The sequence below is a fragment of the Pseudochaenichthys georgianus genome, chromosome 22 (assembly GCF_902827115.2).
Source record: "Pseudochaenichthys georgianus chromosome 22, fPseGeo1.2, whole genome shotgun sequence".
Taxonomy (NCBI): domain Eukaryota; kingdom Metazoa; phylum Chordata; class Actinopteri; order Perciformes; family Channichthyidae; genus Pseudochaenichthys; species Pseudochaenichthys georgianus.
Window position 1 is genome coordinate 10567916 of NC_047524.1, and position 17811 is coordinate 10585726.

Sequence of the window (17811 nt, forward strand, 5' to 3'; positions counted from 1 at the left end):
AGCTGTGAAGCAGCTTTACATGCCAAACCCGAAAAAAGAGGTGCACAAATGTGTTTTGTTTTACCAGGGGGTAAAGATTCAAGCTGTCTACAACTGAACATACACATGTGTGAAGGTCTTCTCTATACAGAACCAAACATGCACTCTCTGCAATCTCATTAGAACCGCTCAGAATTCATCATAAAATGCAGAGGAGGCATTGTTAATGGATGGTGCTGCAGCTTTGCCTTTGTTAAGCATTCGGGGGGCGTTCATCTCATATACAGTGTTAATTAAAACTCTCCGGCTCCCTCCTCTCGCTGGTGTCAGTGGGGTGGAAGGAGTGTGGAGTCTGCATGTTGCTAGTAGGCAGCCAGGCAGGGGGAACATATTAAATGCTACTAGCAAAAGCTCTTTTATGTCAGTGTTGCTGGGTAATTTAAGTATGTAACAGACTGCTTCAATGTGCAGACACCAGTTCCCACTCCATGCCCTGCCATTCATTCAGTTATAGTGAGCAGGAGTCATACACAGGGTATAGCAAAATGAGAGACATGCATCACCCCTCCCTTACTCCACTGGAAGTGTTGCTAAGAGCTATAGGGTACAATTTGCTCAGTGCCACAGATGGATAAGTGGTAATTAACAATGTAGGTTATGAGGAAACTTTAAATAGTACCAGCACAAAAACTTAATTAATATTCAATGACACTGAGCTATTTATATCTAGGTGCCTGGTAAAAAGCTTTGCTAGCAAAAAAAAAAGAAGAAGGTCCTGGCCGATAATGTTTTTTTAAATATAGCAGCAGTCATGAAGAACCGTAAATGTTTTGGATATCTGAGATAGTCTCTGTTTCTCCAGTATATCGTGAGGGCTTAAAGTGCACTGCCCCCAAACGTCTCTTTACCCCATCTCACTATGTCTCAGTAGTAAGGACTGAGTCACTATCCTTCAAGGCAACACACACACACACACACACACACACACACACACACACACACACACACACACACACACACACACACACACACACACACACACACACACACACACACACACACACACACACACACACACACACACACACACACACACACACACACACACACACACACACACACACACACACACACACACACACACACACACACACACACACACACACACACGAGAGCTGGGAACTACCGGGGCTTCTAACAGGACTCTAGTGGTTCCTGTCTGAGGCCATTTGTTGTTTTGGCTCTGCCACCTGTGCTACATGGAGAATAGCAGCACTGTGTGTATTGTGTGTCCATTAGGGTGTAGGAAAAAAAGTTACAAAAAAAATCAGTCAGAGAATGTGGCCACTTCAGATAAAGGAGGGCTTTTTCCTGACCCGAGCTAAATAAACATTTAATAAAAGGTCTTTAAACCTGAAATTATTTATTCATGTAATTATGTATTTCTTTGTGCATTTATTCAAGTATTTTCTTTGTCTTAGTGTTGATTATGTATTCATTAAAAAGGGCCTAATGGAGCATGGGGAATTAAAATACATGTTGGGGAATAATTTGCTTGACACAGTTCATCATTTTCTCTTCTCACCGTCTCCTTTCCCATTGCAACAATGTGTAGAATGCCTGCACCCTTTCTGAAGAACCTTATTTATTAGGGTATTGAACAAATTATTATTAAAATAGGTTTTTTTTTATCAAAATTGATAAAAAGAGAGGAACTGTTAGGGAATAATTTGCTTAGGTATTCAACCTTTGACACAGTTCATAATTTTCTCCTCTCGCTGTCTCCTTTCCCATGGCGTAGTTCTACGGCCTTGGGTATTGCTGCTATCTCTCTTAAGGAGGAGCCGCTTGGGCGCATTGTTGTTGCCAGTCTATGACAGAGCGCAAGCCGCTATGAGGTAGTTTACTGTTCAGGGACGAAGGTTCCCTGGCGCACATTCTTTTCTATGGACGAGAGCTCTAGTTATAGCATTCAGGGTCCATATTGCTTTAGTCTCACTGATGAAGAATGTTGATTATTACACTCCGAACCATTTAAAACCTCGAGCTGCAGAATTGGTTTGGCAACCGCTGTGTCAACTCCTGACACACCACCTGTCTTGTAAATTCTCCGGCCGTAACTCCAAATAAACCATCAGTGTTTGCCATCAAAGCTCCTGTTTCCAATTGCTTCAGAATTTCCCCCCACAATACATATAGCTATTTCCCTGTTGAATTTATAGCAAACCCCTTTCTTTTGTTTTCTTTCCTCCTACTACCATGGGGCATGAGGTGAGTTTACATGGTCCAGAGCAGAGCAAGTGGAACTGCCTCTGAGTGCAGGGCTGCAGAGAGAGATCACTTACACTGGTGGAATGGCCTTCAATGTCTAATGAAGATAAATCAGGTCCATGGCTCGCATATGAGAGTATCGAGTAGCGCTGTTACTGTGTTTGCTCAGACTAATTATGTATGTGAGCAGCTGGGATGCATTTGTGTGTATTGACTGCTTTGATCAAACTGTAAAGGTAATTGTTATGCACTATAATATAAGTCTGTAAGATAGTTCAGGTATACATTCAATTTGTCTTAATTTCCACATCTGCATGTCTGTTTGTTTAGGTGCATCTATCGGTGTGTGTTGGTGTATGTGTGTGTGTGTGTGTGTGTGTGTGTGTGTTCTCTCGCCACCTGCCCCTGGCTGTCCTCACCTGCTGAAGTCCTTCTCAGTTTCCAGCTCCTCTTCTCCGTGGCCAAGACGCAGGAGATGGCGCTCGTCGATGTCTAGAGCCATGATCTTTTCGAACAGCTGGTTCAAAGCCTGATGAAGAATGAACCATGGAAACAAAAAAAACATGTTCAGACAGAGAAAATATATTTGTTTGTGTGTGCTTTTTTCATAAAGATGGTTCATAACAACCCTTATGGATTTTCGGTTTCTTTTTTCCTCTATGTATTTGGTCCAATTCTTCATACAGTGCTGTTTGTAATATATTTGAGGTATTTCTCATGCTATGATGAAGATGTCTATTCCTGTATCAATAATATAAATCGAAAGTGTAACTATTGCATTAGGTTTTCATCATTACATCCAGCTATTGCTTTTTGTGGCCAAGGTTTTTTTGGCAAGCTTCCACTGCTGTAAAACAACAGCAGATTACTTTATGATTAAATACTGAGGAGAGTCCGGGTCGCAAGGGAGATTAGATTTTAATTTTCCCTCTATGGTTTGAATATGACTTATGGCTGATTAATGGGCAGCTCTGAGTACAAGCTCTATATTCTCCAGACGGCTGCACGGCTTTTTAAACAGGGTGTTAGGGAAACGTTTAGAGGAGATGGTTTTTCTTTGGGATGTAGACGTAGTGTGTGGTGAGTTAACCTGGTTAGAGTGTGTGACTATCAGGGTCCTCTGCTCAGGAAAGTTGTGATAGAGGTTGGAGATGATCTGAACGGCAACATCTGTCTTTCCGGTACCTGGTGGTCCAACAACCTAGAGACACAGAACCAATGAAGAAGGAGGTGTGAGAAAATAAATACATTTTTTGACAGAAAGAAGCAGAAGATAATATGAGCAAAAACCAAAGTAAGGTCACATTGCATAGGCGCTTGCCCTGGAGACACCCTAGTGGTTGTGACAGCTAGGCCATGTGCATGTCAGAACGGGCTAGGCTGGTGCTCCATCGCTAGCCGTGCTCAGATACACAAAGCAACAAGGCTGTGGTGCTGCCTGGCATGCTAAAACACAGTGACTGCACAGATGGGCAAATATACAGAGATACTGAAAATGGGAAAAAAAGATACAGGAGGCAAGAGTTTTTCTCTATTCCCCTTCTGTACTTGTTGTTTGAATGCTAGTAGCGCATCATCTATTTATACAGGTCACCATGATAATGAAACTGAGCAACACATTTACTGAACTGGTGGGCGAACAGCATCTCATTTACAACATACATATTCATGAAACGGGGTTGGTCTTTGCGTGGGCATCTCAGGTGAGTCATTTCAACAAAAATAGTGGGTACAATTAGATATTCCGGCATAAATGGGATGATAATGAGCTCTACAAGAAAGCCAGGCAGACCGGGAGGTGGTGTGTGTTATGGCTGCTAATGACATATGCCAAGGAAGGTTAGAGGGGGTGAGGGGAGGAGCGGAGAAAGGCATCATGTAGAGTTGTTTTACGACCCTGATAATAGCCTACTTTCCTCTGCTGGCTGTATAATAAATAACTCTTCCAACTACCACATCAATCAAGCACACCAAAATAACTTTGGTCAGAACAGTGTGTTTCTTCAGCTAACAATAGCAGGCTGGAATGACAGAGCTGTGGATGTGTGTATAAACTCCATAGCTGTCATACGTGTCATTTTATGTGTGGCTGAATATGTTATCAGCAGTGCCAAAAGTACAGAGAAGGTTTTAGGGGAATGTGTCATCACGTTACAAGAGTGATGGAAATAGAGATACCTTACAACAGCATATTTAAAGGTGAAGGAATTTGCTTTGGTGCATATCACAAAGATTAATAGTTACAAATATGGAATGTGGAGCATCCCACCCCTGGATATAGGATGGGTTAAACACATGGCTTCTTATTCTAATTTAGTCCACAACTATAAACTCTCATTTTATTCTGTTACCAAAAGAATACAGTTGGAGACAAAACACTAAAGTTTAATCATATCTGTACTGCTATCTTCCAAACATAAATAGAGAGGGTGACTACACAAGTATATCATGAAAACCAGATATTCACGATTATTGTTTATGTGTGTACACTCTGTCTTGAATGCTTACCATGGTGAGGCCTGGCTGCATCCCGGCCCGAATGGCTTCAATCTGAGTAGGAGTGAACTGAATTGTGTTCCTGTAAAACATGAACATTGCTTATTTTAATACATCTTGTAATTAGTTGGAAATACTGAATATCCTTGACAGCATTCTTTCACTATTTTTAAAGAGATGCTCCAAATATTATTTGTATTGCATCTTTAAAGATTGTTAAATCAGGTCTTTATATCAAGATTGAAATATCAAAGTGTAATTCAGAAATGCTCAAACACTACAAGATGAATCTTTAATTTGCTATTATTTGGTGTTATAGTTAGCAAACAAATATTTGCTCTGCAGCTTTAACTGCGAAACACCATGGAGACAAACAAATCAAATGAGTGTTGTCTAGTACATAATAAGTCCCCATTTCTTTATACTCAAACTAGTATGGTATATTTAAGGTAAAAAAAAACTTTGACCCCCTTTATCGTTTTATTGTGAACGAGAACCCTGAAACTGGGCAGTGACCTCTCACCTTTTGGGCTGGTTGTAGGGATATGGCCCGCGGTTGGGGGTGACAAAGGGCTCAACAATCAAGGTCTTGTCTTCACTTTGGTCTTCTTCTGGTTCATCAGTCTTTCTTTTCTTCCCTTTTTCTGCTTTTTTGGAGATTGGGAACTTGATTCTGGTAAAGCAAAAGGAAGAAGGTGAGTAAAATATAATATGCTATAATGCAATATATATTATTAACCGTATCTAAACATGGTAATTAGCCTATACATTTATTTTGAAGAAGGTCGTTCAACAGCAATAACACTTGTATTAATGATGTGATTATTGGATGTTTGACTTTCACCTGAACGGGAAGACTTGCAGCTCGGGGTCGTCCTCGGTGACCTTGATGGTGTAATCAGGGAAACACGATCGTAAATGGTCCAGGGACAGAAAGGTGTCATTGAAGTCCAACGTGGAGATCTGATTAGGCATTTTGGAGTAGTGGGCGCTGCCTGGGTCGCCATAGCCAAGGATGATGTCGTGAAGCCAATCTGGGACCACACACTCGGTGTTCATCAGGTTTCTGATGGTCTCCAGCACTGCCTAAAACCAAGAGACAGAGAAATGTGGGCGTCGTCAGACAATACACAACACCCCCACAAGAGCTGTTTTAGCTGGATAAGAATAGCTTTGTGGTGGGCTGATGGGACAGCAGGTAATTTGTATGTCTGTCAATTATATTTTAATGAACTGCAAACTGTCTAATACCCTGAACATCAAACACCGGGTAGGGGAACGCGTTTACTTCTATCTATGTCACACATCAAAGATGGAGAAGAATGTTTCCTGAATACCCATTAGTTCCTGCTCATTTGAAATTCATTACAAAAAAACACTTCAAAATAAGCTGCCATTTTCCTGTCTGTGAAAGACGGGAATGCGTGCGCCGAATTAGAAATAGCAGTTTTGAGAAAGCAGTAATAAGAGGCTCTCAAATAAAAAGATGTGATAAACAGCAAGAGTTTTTTGCAATGATTAACATCCAAAACAAAAATAAGTAGAACAAAAGACAGATGGTATATCTAACAAAAATTTCACACATTTACATGGATAACTTTAGTATGACCTGCTTTTTAATATCTGCAATAACATCTACATATATTAACCTCTCTGCTGTTGGCACCTGTATGTTATACTGACAATAAACAATGGTTTATTAGTATATACACTGATGGCTTGATGCCACAGGAGAATGCTTAAAGGTTAGGGCGAGGTTGGGGTACACAACACATGAATATCCAGTGAGAAGTGTCTCTCATTGGGATCAGGGAGGGGGGGGGGGGGGCTTGAGTGGGTGGTAATCTCAGGACTGCCCTGGCCCCAACCTTATAGCTACAACACCCAAGAGAGTGTAATATGTGCGATACATCACTCTAGGGTGGTGTTGGCAGGACCAGAGCTCATGGTCTGTAGATTAACTACTCAATACAACATAGTGTGTGCTTTAGCGTATAGTCTGAACCTTGAAATTGTTCTCCTTGGGTTTGCGTCTCATGATGACGTTGAAAGACTCGTAAGGGTCTTCTGTGCCGCTCTGAATGCTGTTGGTCATATCCTGTTGATACTGGTTTGGGTCCAGCCAAACACGGAAGGTTCTGGCGTCTCCTCGCAGCTTAGGCTTCGGGTCGGGTCCTAGAGCAGAGAATTTGGCGGGGAATAAGTGTTACACCAATGTAGTAATGACAACCTTAAGTGATAAACAATACTAAATGCAATTCTTTCGAACGGTGTTACATTAACAGTATAATGGAAACCAACAGACAATGGCTAAGTGCTAAACGCGAAAACACCATTTTCTTAACAATATCCATCCTTACATTCTAAACAAAACACTTAGAGAGTTCACCCTCGCTTGCCTTGCTACAGTTCTGCGAGTCCCCATGAACAGGAATTACATAGATGCTTGACTGACAGGCCACATGCTTAAGGCTTCCCCCATAGGGAGCCTGTGTGCTGCAGCAAGTGCAGCTTTCACAGATGTCTAAATAGATTCTTGTATGGCGCTGCAGGGTACAGAGCAGGAAAGTGAAACTCAATCCCTTCGGCATCTGATGTGTGTGTGAGACCATCTATGTGTATGTCTGTCTGTGTGCACACGTGTACAGCTATGGTGGATGATCAAATCCCCCTTACTAAAAGGAGTATGAAAGCTTACGGGTGGAAGCTACACCCTCAATGGCATAGAATAACAATGTGGACAGCTGGGCCAAGGTGTGTTAAAACAAGTACCTTCCTTTTTGATAAAGCTTATAGTTAGGGCTGATTAGATTCAGCCCCTAGTTTTGCTGATATAGGCTTAGTTTGTCGGGGGACATCTTACTTCTTCCTTCTCTCTGTCTATACCTGTGTACTCTCATGTTCCGATTAACCCAGCTTCCCCAAATGTCTTTCTTTTTGGTGTCTATATACGCCGGGATCCGGAGTCATGGATGATCCTGCGGTCCTGAGCCCTGGATCGCGAGTCGTGGCTGTGGTCCTGGATCATAGGTCCCGGATGGATATCCTCGTGGATTCATCTTCCTATTATACACACATGCATTTCCAAACATTTGGACTACCTATGTTGCAAATGTATTATCTTTTCAATTTACACACGGCATCTATTGCACGTCTGTCCGTCCTGGGAGAGGGATCCCTCCTCTGTTGCTCTCCCTGAGGTTTCTCCCATTTTTCCCTTTAAACTGTGGGTTTTCTCCGGAAGTTTTTCCTTGTATGATGTGAGGGTCTAAGGACAGAGGGTGTCGTATTGTCATACTGATATTCTGTACACACTGTGAAGACCACTGAGACAAATATAACATTTGAGATATTGGGCTATATAAATAAACATTGATTGATTGATGTACGTGCCATTGTAGGTATTGTGTTATGCTGTCAGTTATTAAAATGTTGGATTAAATCAATACACATTTAGATTTAACTGTTTTGATATTTCCTACAAATATTCTGTATTTAAGCCCTATTGTTTTGCACTTCTCAGCTTGCATCTCGCCTTCAAGTGCCCAATGATTTATGTCCAACCCATCCACCCAGTTACCTTGGGTACCACTTAGTCCCGTTGGGGATCTGAAAGTTTAACCAAGCCAACAATCTGAGGGCATGTTCCCTGCAGGCTGCATGTCTAGTTAGAAAGCCCTGCCCTCTGCATATTTAATCCAAACAGATGAGAGGATAGGGGAAAGGGAGCTTCAGTGTACGGACACATGTTCTGACAGGGACAAAAGCCAAGGCTTAGAATAGCAGGGCTGCGAACTAACTTAGGTGAACCGACGACTCCGAGGGAATGCTTTGGGCTGTGGTTAAAAACATGTCAGTGAAACAGAGGAGATTGTGATGCTGTATAAACATATTTTAATTTCAAGGAAAGACCAGGAGTTTAAATTTGATATGTAGGGATTCCTTACGCGTGGACAAAAACAGAATGTTTCTATTAGCAAAATACAACAGCTTAGAAATAGAACTGGCTAAACTTTGTTGGAAGAGCGAATGCCCCGTATAGCCAATGCAACACTTCCCTTAAATCCAATAAAGGAAGGAGAGGGTAGGGTCCAAATCTCTCAGGTGTTGCTGTCGACCTCAGGTTAATGGAATGTTAATGTGAACAGGTCAGGTCTCAATGTGACTGTCACCATGACAACACCAGTCTGACCCTCTCTCAGGATCTGTGGTTGGGGAGACAGAAGGTCTGACGGGTGGGTGGATGTCGGGTGTGTGTGTGTGTGTGTGTGTGTGTGTGTGTGTGTGTGTGTGTGTGTGTGTGTGTGTGTGTGTGTGTGTGTGTGTGTGTGTGTGTGGGCAGGAGCACACAGGATCATACCTTCTTCAATGACGCGCCCCTTGTCATCCAGCATGCCCTGCACCTCGCAGCCTCTCACGTACACCAGGCCCGTCTGCTCCACAAAGGGCTGGCGCCGGTCGAAGCGCGTGCCGTAGGGCAGGTTGGGGCGCACCGTGATCAGAAAGCAAACGTCATGCTTCCGCAGCCCTATGGGGAAAAGGGATGAACAGAGGGGTTAGAGAGAAAGAACAAAGGAAAATAAGGGTTTTAGACAAAGAGGGGACACCGGGAGAAAGAGAAGTGACAGGGAGTGAGACAAGGTGTTGGGGGAGAGTGGAGGTGCAAGAGAAACTGCCCTTTCAGCATTAGCCTGATCTATAAAACATGATGCTCTAATTATATGATGGGGTAAGAGCTATTGGTTATGAGGAAATACACCATTCCTTCACTGAAATTACACAAAAGAAAGTGAAACCATACAATTGGGTTTGAAGGAAATTAAGACATCAATTTGGGATACATTAGGCTTACTTTTTTTTAGCCAGTTATCACTTCATTACTTCTACAGCATTTGCCCACTGAAAGAGCCCATTTCCTTTCTACATTAATCAGTGCAATACCCCATTGGCATACATTAGTGTATGAATATATCCTATGTCTTTCTCCGGAGAGCTATGGCAGTCAGCTTGCCGACGGCTTCCTTGCGCATCCATGTGCATCCCAGTGAATCAATGTCTTTCAAGGCTGACAAGCTACTGTAATCATTATCTACAGTGCCCTTATCAGCCACATTGAGAAACGGAGAGGAAAATGATCAGAAAACAAAACGGCTCAGTTGGAGAGGCTACCCAGAAATAACATGTCTTCACAGAGACATGAGGCAGGTGAGGGTCATGAGTCAAGGCCCAGTGGGATGAGGGAAGACTTTATGGTGGTTTATGGTGGTACTAGGACTCCTAGAAGACACAATAAGGGAATATAGAGGGAAGACAATGTGTAGCAGGTCTAAATGAAATGGAGGGTAATCAGATTTAATAGGCATGAAGTGTGTGAGGATGTGTTTTGTAATCAATACTTTGTTGTTAATTCTCCCTTCCCATTAGAGTAACTATAAATAGATTGAGAATGCAGGATAGCAATATAAATGGTGGACAGACCTTCATAAAAACTGGTTCAAATACAGTAAAAGTATTGACAAAACATTTTACCTTCCCACTCATGCTTGATATGATCTTGTACATTCAGATTTACAGTGACGTCCCCTCGCACACGGGCCGGCCAGCTCTCTCCAATGTTTGGCTTGGCAACCTCCACTATAGAGAAGGCGGTGATGGTCTGAGCCATCCTGGCCCAGCCCCCAAACACCGCTCCGCCGTACTCCGACTGCCTGCGTAAAGGGACAGACACGACAAGAAGTTAGACAAGCGCTGTGGGCTGTTGTCACATGGCACTACTGCTTACTTATTTACTTTTGCAGGAACAACAAACAAGTTGACATAATGGGAGCACGTATTATGTTAAGCATGCAGTTTCCAAATGTGGTTTACAAAATACCAGTCTTTTAATAAAACATTATCAATCCGCAATGCCACTTAATCAAATGAAAGGGGGACACAGGGTAAGGACCTTTATTCATTGATGTTAAAAAGATGTTATAAAGTGTGCTGTAGAGATTTGTTCTACTTAGAAAGAGAAACCAAAGATGCTCATCAGTGTGCGAGAATCCTATTTTAAACATATAACTTGTATATGATGATATTCAAACTCATTTTATTGCACATGAACCTTTTAACCACTTCCTGTATAGTATTTTATTCCTAGCGTTTTACCCTACATATTGACAATATGAGCATACAAGAAAGATATGTTTCTGTAGAAAGCCCTCACCATGGTTTCATACGCCAAACCACATCTTCTATGTCCTGTCTGATCTCATAGGTGGACTCTAGACGAAACAGGTTAAAGTTTCTCAACAGATAGTCATGGAGGGTCAGGAACTGGAGATTCAGCTTAGGTAGTGCTAGACAGCCTGAAAAGACAAAGAGAGAAATAGAAAGAGACAGCGTTAACATTATTCACATTTTTTGAGTAATAACATACAATAATCAGTTCATCATTTGTGTTTGTATTCAATTACAAAATGACCAACATTTTATGAAGCAACATCTTCAACATGTCAACAGTTTGAATTGTTGCTTCTACAGAGGCTAAATGTCTATATGTTACAGTCAAAGTATGCTTAAGGGCTTTTGCGCCGAGAGTTTTTAAAGGTGACCTTGACAACTAAAGAGGAATCCCCGAGAGAGATGCCAGTTCAGTGCCAGATAAGTGATAAGAGATAACAAGGTGTGGGTGGGGTGCAAAAACTGATTTTTGAATGTGTGCTCTCGTGTTCCTAGACTAAAACAGGCACAGTAATGCAAACCAAATCACATTTCACAGATGCAACACACACCTTCGCCTGAGTAGTACTCTGTCGGGACAATGTTCTCATCCCAGATTATTTTTTCTGTTGGATAAAGGGGCATCTGGTTAAGTTGCTCGATCTGAGAGATTCTGCGCTCATGACGGGACACCTGTGTGTTGCAGACAGCAAGAGAGACAGAGAGAAATTAGATGAATTACACATGTTTCATTGTCCCTGATGTTTATCTTCTCCCTTACTAGAACACATACCATGGAATAAAGAAAAAAAACAAAACCAGGTCACTTCAAAATATGTTATATCATACTCACGGTAAATCTCTAGTTTACCTGAAACCTTTTTATAACATGTCTTGTGTGCAGAATCTCTATTTTAATGCATTCACTTCTGCACACATACATTATATCTAATATGTCAAGGGGAGGACTATTGACATCAGAATACATATCGGTTCATCGGTTCCTCCAGAGGAAATAAAAGCCTTAACACAGGCTGTGGTGTAACAGCAGGAGTGTTTCTCAAAAACAATGGGCCCTTCTCCCTAAGCATATTTATGGTTATTTCCCCTGGAGCAAGCACAATTATTTTGCTACCTTGTGGCAGAGTTCTAGCCCTGTGGGCCCTTCCGCTTAAACCCACTCGTTCAGAGATGTTGGTTGTTGGGGGCAACCTCAGGCGCACACAAATGAGTCCCCTGACATTGTCTCCTGCAACAATCTAATCAGATAATTATGAAATGGCTTTTCTCCATTGCTTCTCTGAAAAGGACCTGGGGAGGGTCTGAGTGGGTAATTATGAATAACTGCAGGACAGCCTTGAAACACCCACTTAGATGAAGAGGTCTACAGCGCATGTGTGAGTGTCTGCTGGGACACTTCAGTCGTTTCCCGGGGGGGTTTTAAAAAGAATCAAACTGGGAAACAAGGGGAAGTGGAACCAGACAGGACAATCAAACTAGCTATAGTTTTTTTTTAATATAAAAAAAGTAAGAACAAAATGTATTTCTATGTTATCAGCACTTCGTCCAATTTACCCTACGACACACAAATGCCCAAATAAGGGAGTAATTGGATTAGAAGGCCAATTCAAGAGGGACGGGCAGTGAAGAGGGGATACTGTACGTATTCCAAGGTCAAGGGCTGAATGACTTTAATATGAGAAACACAAAACCTATTATGCCGCAGCGCTGACCGGCCGGTTATTGTTCTGAAAAATAACTGTTCACCAGCATCTTAGTAGAGGTGTACCAATACCAATTATGCAGTCTTTATAAGGCCGGTTGACAAGCACACAGTGCCTGAAGTATAGCTTCATTCCCTTATACAATTACAGCATTTCTTATGTAATAAATAAATGTCTTGGTTAATAAATATGGTCTAGGATAAAAAAAATATATATTTGATGTACGGAAAAGTAGCATATTTTCAGTTAAAAATGATTGTGGATAATCATTTTGCAACTTTGGTTTGCCATAAGGTTTCCCAAATGTACACGCTATATGTCACTGGTACCTTTCTGCATTTCCATCCAGGTCACATTTGTTTTTATCTCTACAATCTATAAAATCCAAATGCAAACAGGATTTTGTGAGGCAATGATGGGTCACTCTCTTTCTCTTTAGGGGATGAAGGTGCATGCTTGTCCAACAAATGGTTCGTCTATTTTAGAGTTAAAGGCATCAATCTGGACGGTCACAGTCAAGGGAAACCCTTCCACTATGAAGCCTAAGACTTGCATTGTATAACAGACACTAAACTAAAGTCATGACTGCACTTACAAGAAGCTCAAGGAGAACCTCCTTCTCATAGGTGGTGTCTTGTCCTTCAGGCAGCTCTGGCAGCAGACACAAATACGAGGCCACCTGGTGGAGCGTATTGGGACTACGGAGAAGAGAAACAAGAGGTTAGTCAGCTGAAAAACTATTGAAGATAAGGGATGACAACAAGCAGATGTAATTAATTTGTTTCCAAAGACAATGGTGAAGATTAATCATGACAACATTTGGTTGTGGTATCATTGCATCATATTTCCAAAAAGAAAAAAACTGCATGATCAGCCTCTCTCCTAGAAAACGACATCCCCTTCTCAGAAAGACATTTCAAATGGTTACAGCAACACCACTTTATGTGTGAAGATACACCGGCTTATCAAATTATTTGTGCTTGTTAGCACCGCGGCACAAAGCAATTCCTGTGTTTGCTTTGACACTCACTCCTGCTCTGTCAGCATGTGTGTTAAGGGGCCGGGGAGCACTGATGCGACAGGATTATGAAAATCAAAGCCCATCTCCTTCTCAGAAAGCTGAGGCATGGCTCTCTGCATACAGACCTGTTTTAATCAGGCTGACACACTGTGACACAGGCAGGGTCTGGTACACAACGAAGGACAGGGCCTGGACACATTGTGACAGCCACACGTGGCCCTGACCGGCTGAATCCGTGAATGTGCATCAATTCTGCTACTTGTGATGCCGCGCTGGGGCAGTTGGGCGGCAATTCTGCCAATGTAGCAGTTTGGTGGCTCAGTGGATGACCTGGCATAGGTCATGTGGACATTCCTTACCTTAGCAACAAAATAACAGCAGCACAAGAGCTCACTCTGAGTAATGGAAATGACTGGACCAGGTCATGACTGACAGCTGAGCTAGGGGCAGGGTAAGGTAAGGATGGGGACATGACAGAAACTGGTTTACAGTAAGTTCACTAAACAACCTAAAGGCTTCTTGTTCAGACTTTGGATCAGCTATTTAAAAGCCATTTTGTTTAGCTAAAGTGTATTTTTGTCAATTAAATGTAATTCTTAGTCCAATAGAGGCAGTTTTATTCAGCTAGCTACACACAACATGAAAAAAAGAACCCATGACAAAAATGTGTTTCCCGGCAGCTTAAATCTGCTAAGTATTGAGGACGTTTATGCTTTCGCAATGTTTTATTTTCTTTACATAAAGCCGTCAGAAAAGGAACCAGGATTAAATGAGAAGCGTAATCGATCAAATCCAAACACCCTTTTCAACGACAGTACCACGCTGAAGAGCTAATCCACAGACCCAATTACATCCTTTCTTTTTGCTTTTGATGACTCTCTTCAATTTTGCCAGCATTTCACAAAGTGCTGCATACTCTTTGATCACGTAGTCAATTCACTTTTGGCCTGAAATGACACTCACACATACTAACATGTTTTATGTAACTGAAAGTGTGTGTGTGTGTGTGTTAGAGAATGGGTGTGTATATGTGTGGGCAGACTAAGCAATAATGCTGCGTTTGTGTGTTTGGGGGACTTAGCGGATAAATGCGGAGCGGCGGGTGACTGGGAGCTTAGCCCGTGGGTAGAGCAGCTGGAATAAACTGGCATTAGCATGAGTTGTTTGGATGAAAAGTGCCTCGTTAAATCTGATCGGCATATTTGGAGTTACCCAGGAGCTGCTTTGGTGACAGTTGTGGAGCAGGGAACAATGCAGTTCCTGCTATATTCAAAACCCTAATTCTGGGAGAAGGAGCAGAGCCTCTTGAAATGCATGAGATGGTATAGCTCAAGTCTTTACCTGATTCAGCTCAGCCTGACTCAAAGAAACTAAGTTTGGGGTTTAAGAATTTATAATCCACTAAAGAAGTTACAAAGAGGTGATGGATATGCAAACATCAAATGCGAAGAGGCAATGTATGTTGTTCCTACACGGTCAGAGAAATCATGACAAATAAAGACAAAACATACTAAACAAACAAGTATTCAGCTACTCGTTTAAGTTTGTTGTAGAGCTAAAACATTGGTGGTTTAAAGACCTTCTAAAAGCGTTGGTCAATGTTCATTATAACATCAAAATGACAAGAGCAATTAGAACCCTAAAGTAATTATAAGTTAGAATTAAATCAATGTCTTTTTACTCCCCTTCACGCATGTGCACAGGTTAAATATCCCACACACAGGCTAGTTCAAAGCGAGGGTGCTTTTTAGCTCTTTGGCAAGCTAATATGATCTGACAAACACAGCTGTTCAGACAGTTTATTCTCAAGCCACTGCAAATCGATTAAATTAATGAGGCGTGCCCCTCTCTCTGGCTGGTACCAGCTGCCTGTTTAAGGGCTCACTAGCTGCCATTTAGCAGGGAAGTCAGGCAGCCATGGTGCTGATGCTGTACTGCTACTTAGTGCCCAGATAGGACGTCTGCGTGGGCGCTTCTCGACTGGGGTTTGTCATTTCTGGAGCTCCAAAGAACCTCAAATAAAAGGTCAGATCATCTGCTGGAGGGTTTCAAAGCATGGAACTCTTGGCCACTGACAGTGCTGTATGATGACACTTTTAAAGAAATAAAGTACACTCGTACATGAAGTACTTGTATATGAAGCAGAATGATGAAAAGCAGAAAGGGTGAACCAACACAAGGTTTTATATGCAGTATGTTTACACATCAAGTAGTCTGTTTAGATCAAATAAAAAAAACACATGCTAACACCTTTTAGGTTGAACGCCACATCTGTTTTTTTTTACTGATGGATTTATGGTGTTCTGCTTTACCTGAGATGCCCAAAGTGTTTGGTCAAGGATTCACGAGTGTCTACTGCTGCCACGTTGGACAGAGCAAAGTCCTGCAACTCAGGGAAATGAGCAAATGCTGCTCTCTGCAAGACACAAAACACAAAGCAAAACAGACCACAATTAAAACATATTACTGCATTGCCTTTACCAAGATTACGCCTCTCCAAAAGTATTAGGAAACATGGCAACAGTCTCGGGTGTGGCAATAGATAGATATACAATACCGACTTAAGACATATATAATTTGTCACAAGTATACAAATGTAATTTGGTCACTGCCTGTATCATTTTATATTGAAGCCAAATATTCCATCATAAAGAAGAACTATATGAAGAACACCCTGAATACGAAGCAGGCAGCTGATTAATGCCACTGCATGTCGGGCCTTATCCATGTATAGTGTTTACCTGCAAAGAGAGGATTTTGTCATAGTGCAGAGTGGTCATCTCTTTCTCCGTCAGGGCAGTTCCTGTCTGGTCACTGATCTCAAAACCTGTGTAGAACTTCAGCATGTCCAGCAACTACAGAGAGGAGACAACAATACGAGTTACTTCTACATGTGAAAAAACAGAGCAGAGGTGGTTTGATTTCAGCATACAATCATTTCAAGTGTATTTGTGTCTGCTATTGTGTTGCACCTGGCAGAAGAGGTGTCCTTCCTTCTCTCTGTGGACGAGACTGGAGAGGTGGCAGCTGACCACCAAGTGAGAGTCATCCAACACGGTGTTGAACCAACGCCTGGTGGGCAGCAGGGCCTAAACACACAAGACACCACGTTTACAGCTTGTAACAAAATACCTGAATACATCCGGTGTAAAAAGCATTCTTTATCAGTAGACGGAATCAAAATAAGACGAGCTCATTTGTGCAGGAAAGGGTTCAGATCGCCCTCCATGATGGTGGAAAGAATTAGGTATTGTACAGACGTTTCACGAATCAATTGGCTCCACAACGACAGCATTTCGCAGCATCTGGACCATGATTATCCATACATCTTATTGATCCATGAGCTTTTCTTGTCTTGAGGTTGTTTTGCATCGTATGATAGAGAGGCAAACAATAGGGCAGGCTGGCAGTGATATGTGAAGATCACTTCTCGAGACATCATTCATGTGCTTGCTGAAGCATGCGTGACATGAAGGCAAGTAATAGGGAAAGCTGTCAAAATGAGATGAAAGGGCCGCTTTGGTGAAAATATAACAAAGAATTACGGTACATGTTGATGAACTGACAGCCTAAGAGATAGAATGTCTGGTGCACACAGAGGTTCAATCTATCATAGTATAAAAAGGCAGAAAGAAAGAACTGCCCAGAAGAAAACGGCATTGTGAAAAAGAATATGAAATGGAATACTGAAATGCAAAGCACCAACAAAACGTCATATCCATTCTTTTATTCATTGAAAACAGATCTTCAAAGTGAGCAGGTGCAGCAAGCGATACCCAAACACGGAGAGAACGGATAGCTTTATATCCAACAGCCATCTTTGATCTCAACACAGCACTGACAGTCGGCATACAAGACACATGAAAACGAGGATCTTTTTTCCTGTGTTCATTTTCAGGTCGTCATCAGAGAGGGGAAGTATGGATTTCAAGCTACTGAGGCTTTGTAAAAGGATAGCGCTGAAGGACAGGAGATGTCTCTGGAGACTTTTAGCTGGCCGGCCACTAGCCGCTGCCAGGAACAGCGAGGCCGGCCTGTCAGCACCACAGCCAGAGGAAATCTATTCGGCTCCTTTGCTAGAAACAGGAGATATGCGCAGGCAACAACAGCAACCAT

General features: G+C 42.1%; 1 protein-coding gene across 2 annotated transcripts in view; it reads right to left on the minus strand.

The window, feature by feature from the left end:
* Positions 1-17811, minus strand: part of aqr (aquarius intron-binding spliceosomal factor) — a 51160-nt gene that overhangs the window by 23970 nt on the left and 9379 nt on the right. For both annotated transcript variants that reach the window (XM_034111397.1, XM_034111395.1), the window contains exons 12-25: positions 16668-16784; positions 16437-16550; positions 16008-16111; positions 13270-13372; positions 11523-11643; positions 10955-11096; positions 10276-10454; positions 9107-9274; positions 6752-6921; positions 5591-5832; positions 5270-5419; positions 4759-4828; positions 3341-3451; positions 2670-2779 (exon numbers count right to left, since the gene is read on the minus strand). In XM_034111397.1, the coding sequence (XP_033967288.1) occupies positions 2670-2779; positions 3341-3451; positions 4759-4828; positions 5270-5419; positions 5591-5832; positions 6752-6921; positions 9107-9274; positions 10276-10454; positions 10955-11096; positions 11523-11643; positions 13270-13372; positions 16008-16111; positions 16437-16550; positions 16668-16784 (1901 nt within the window). The remainder of the gene's footprint in view (positions 1-2669; positions 2780-3340; positions 3452-4758; positions 4829-5269; positions 5420-5590; positions 5833-6751; positions 6922-9106; positions 9275-10275; positions 10455-10954; positions 11097-11522; positions 11644-13269; positions 13373-16007; positions 16112-16436; positions 16551-16667; positions 16785-17811) is intronic.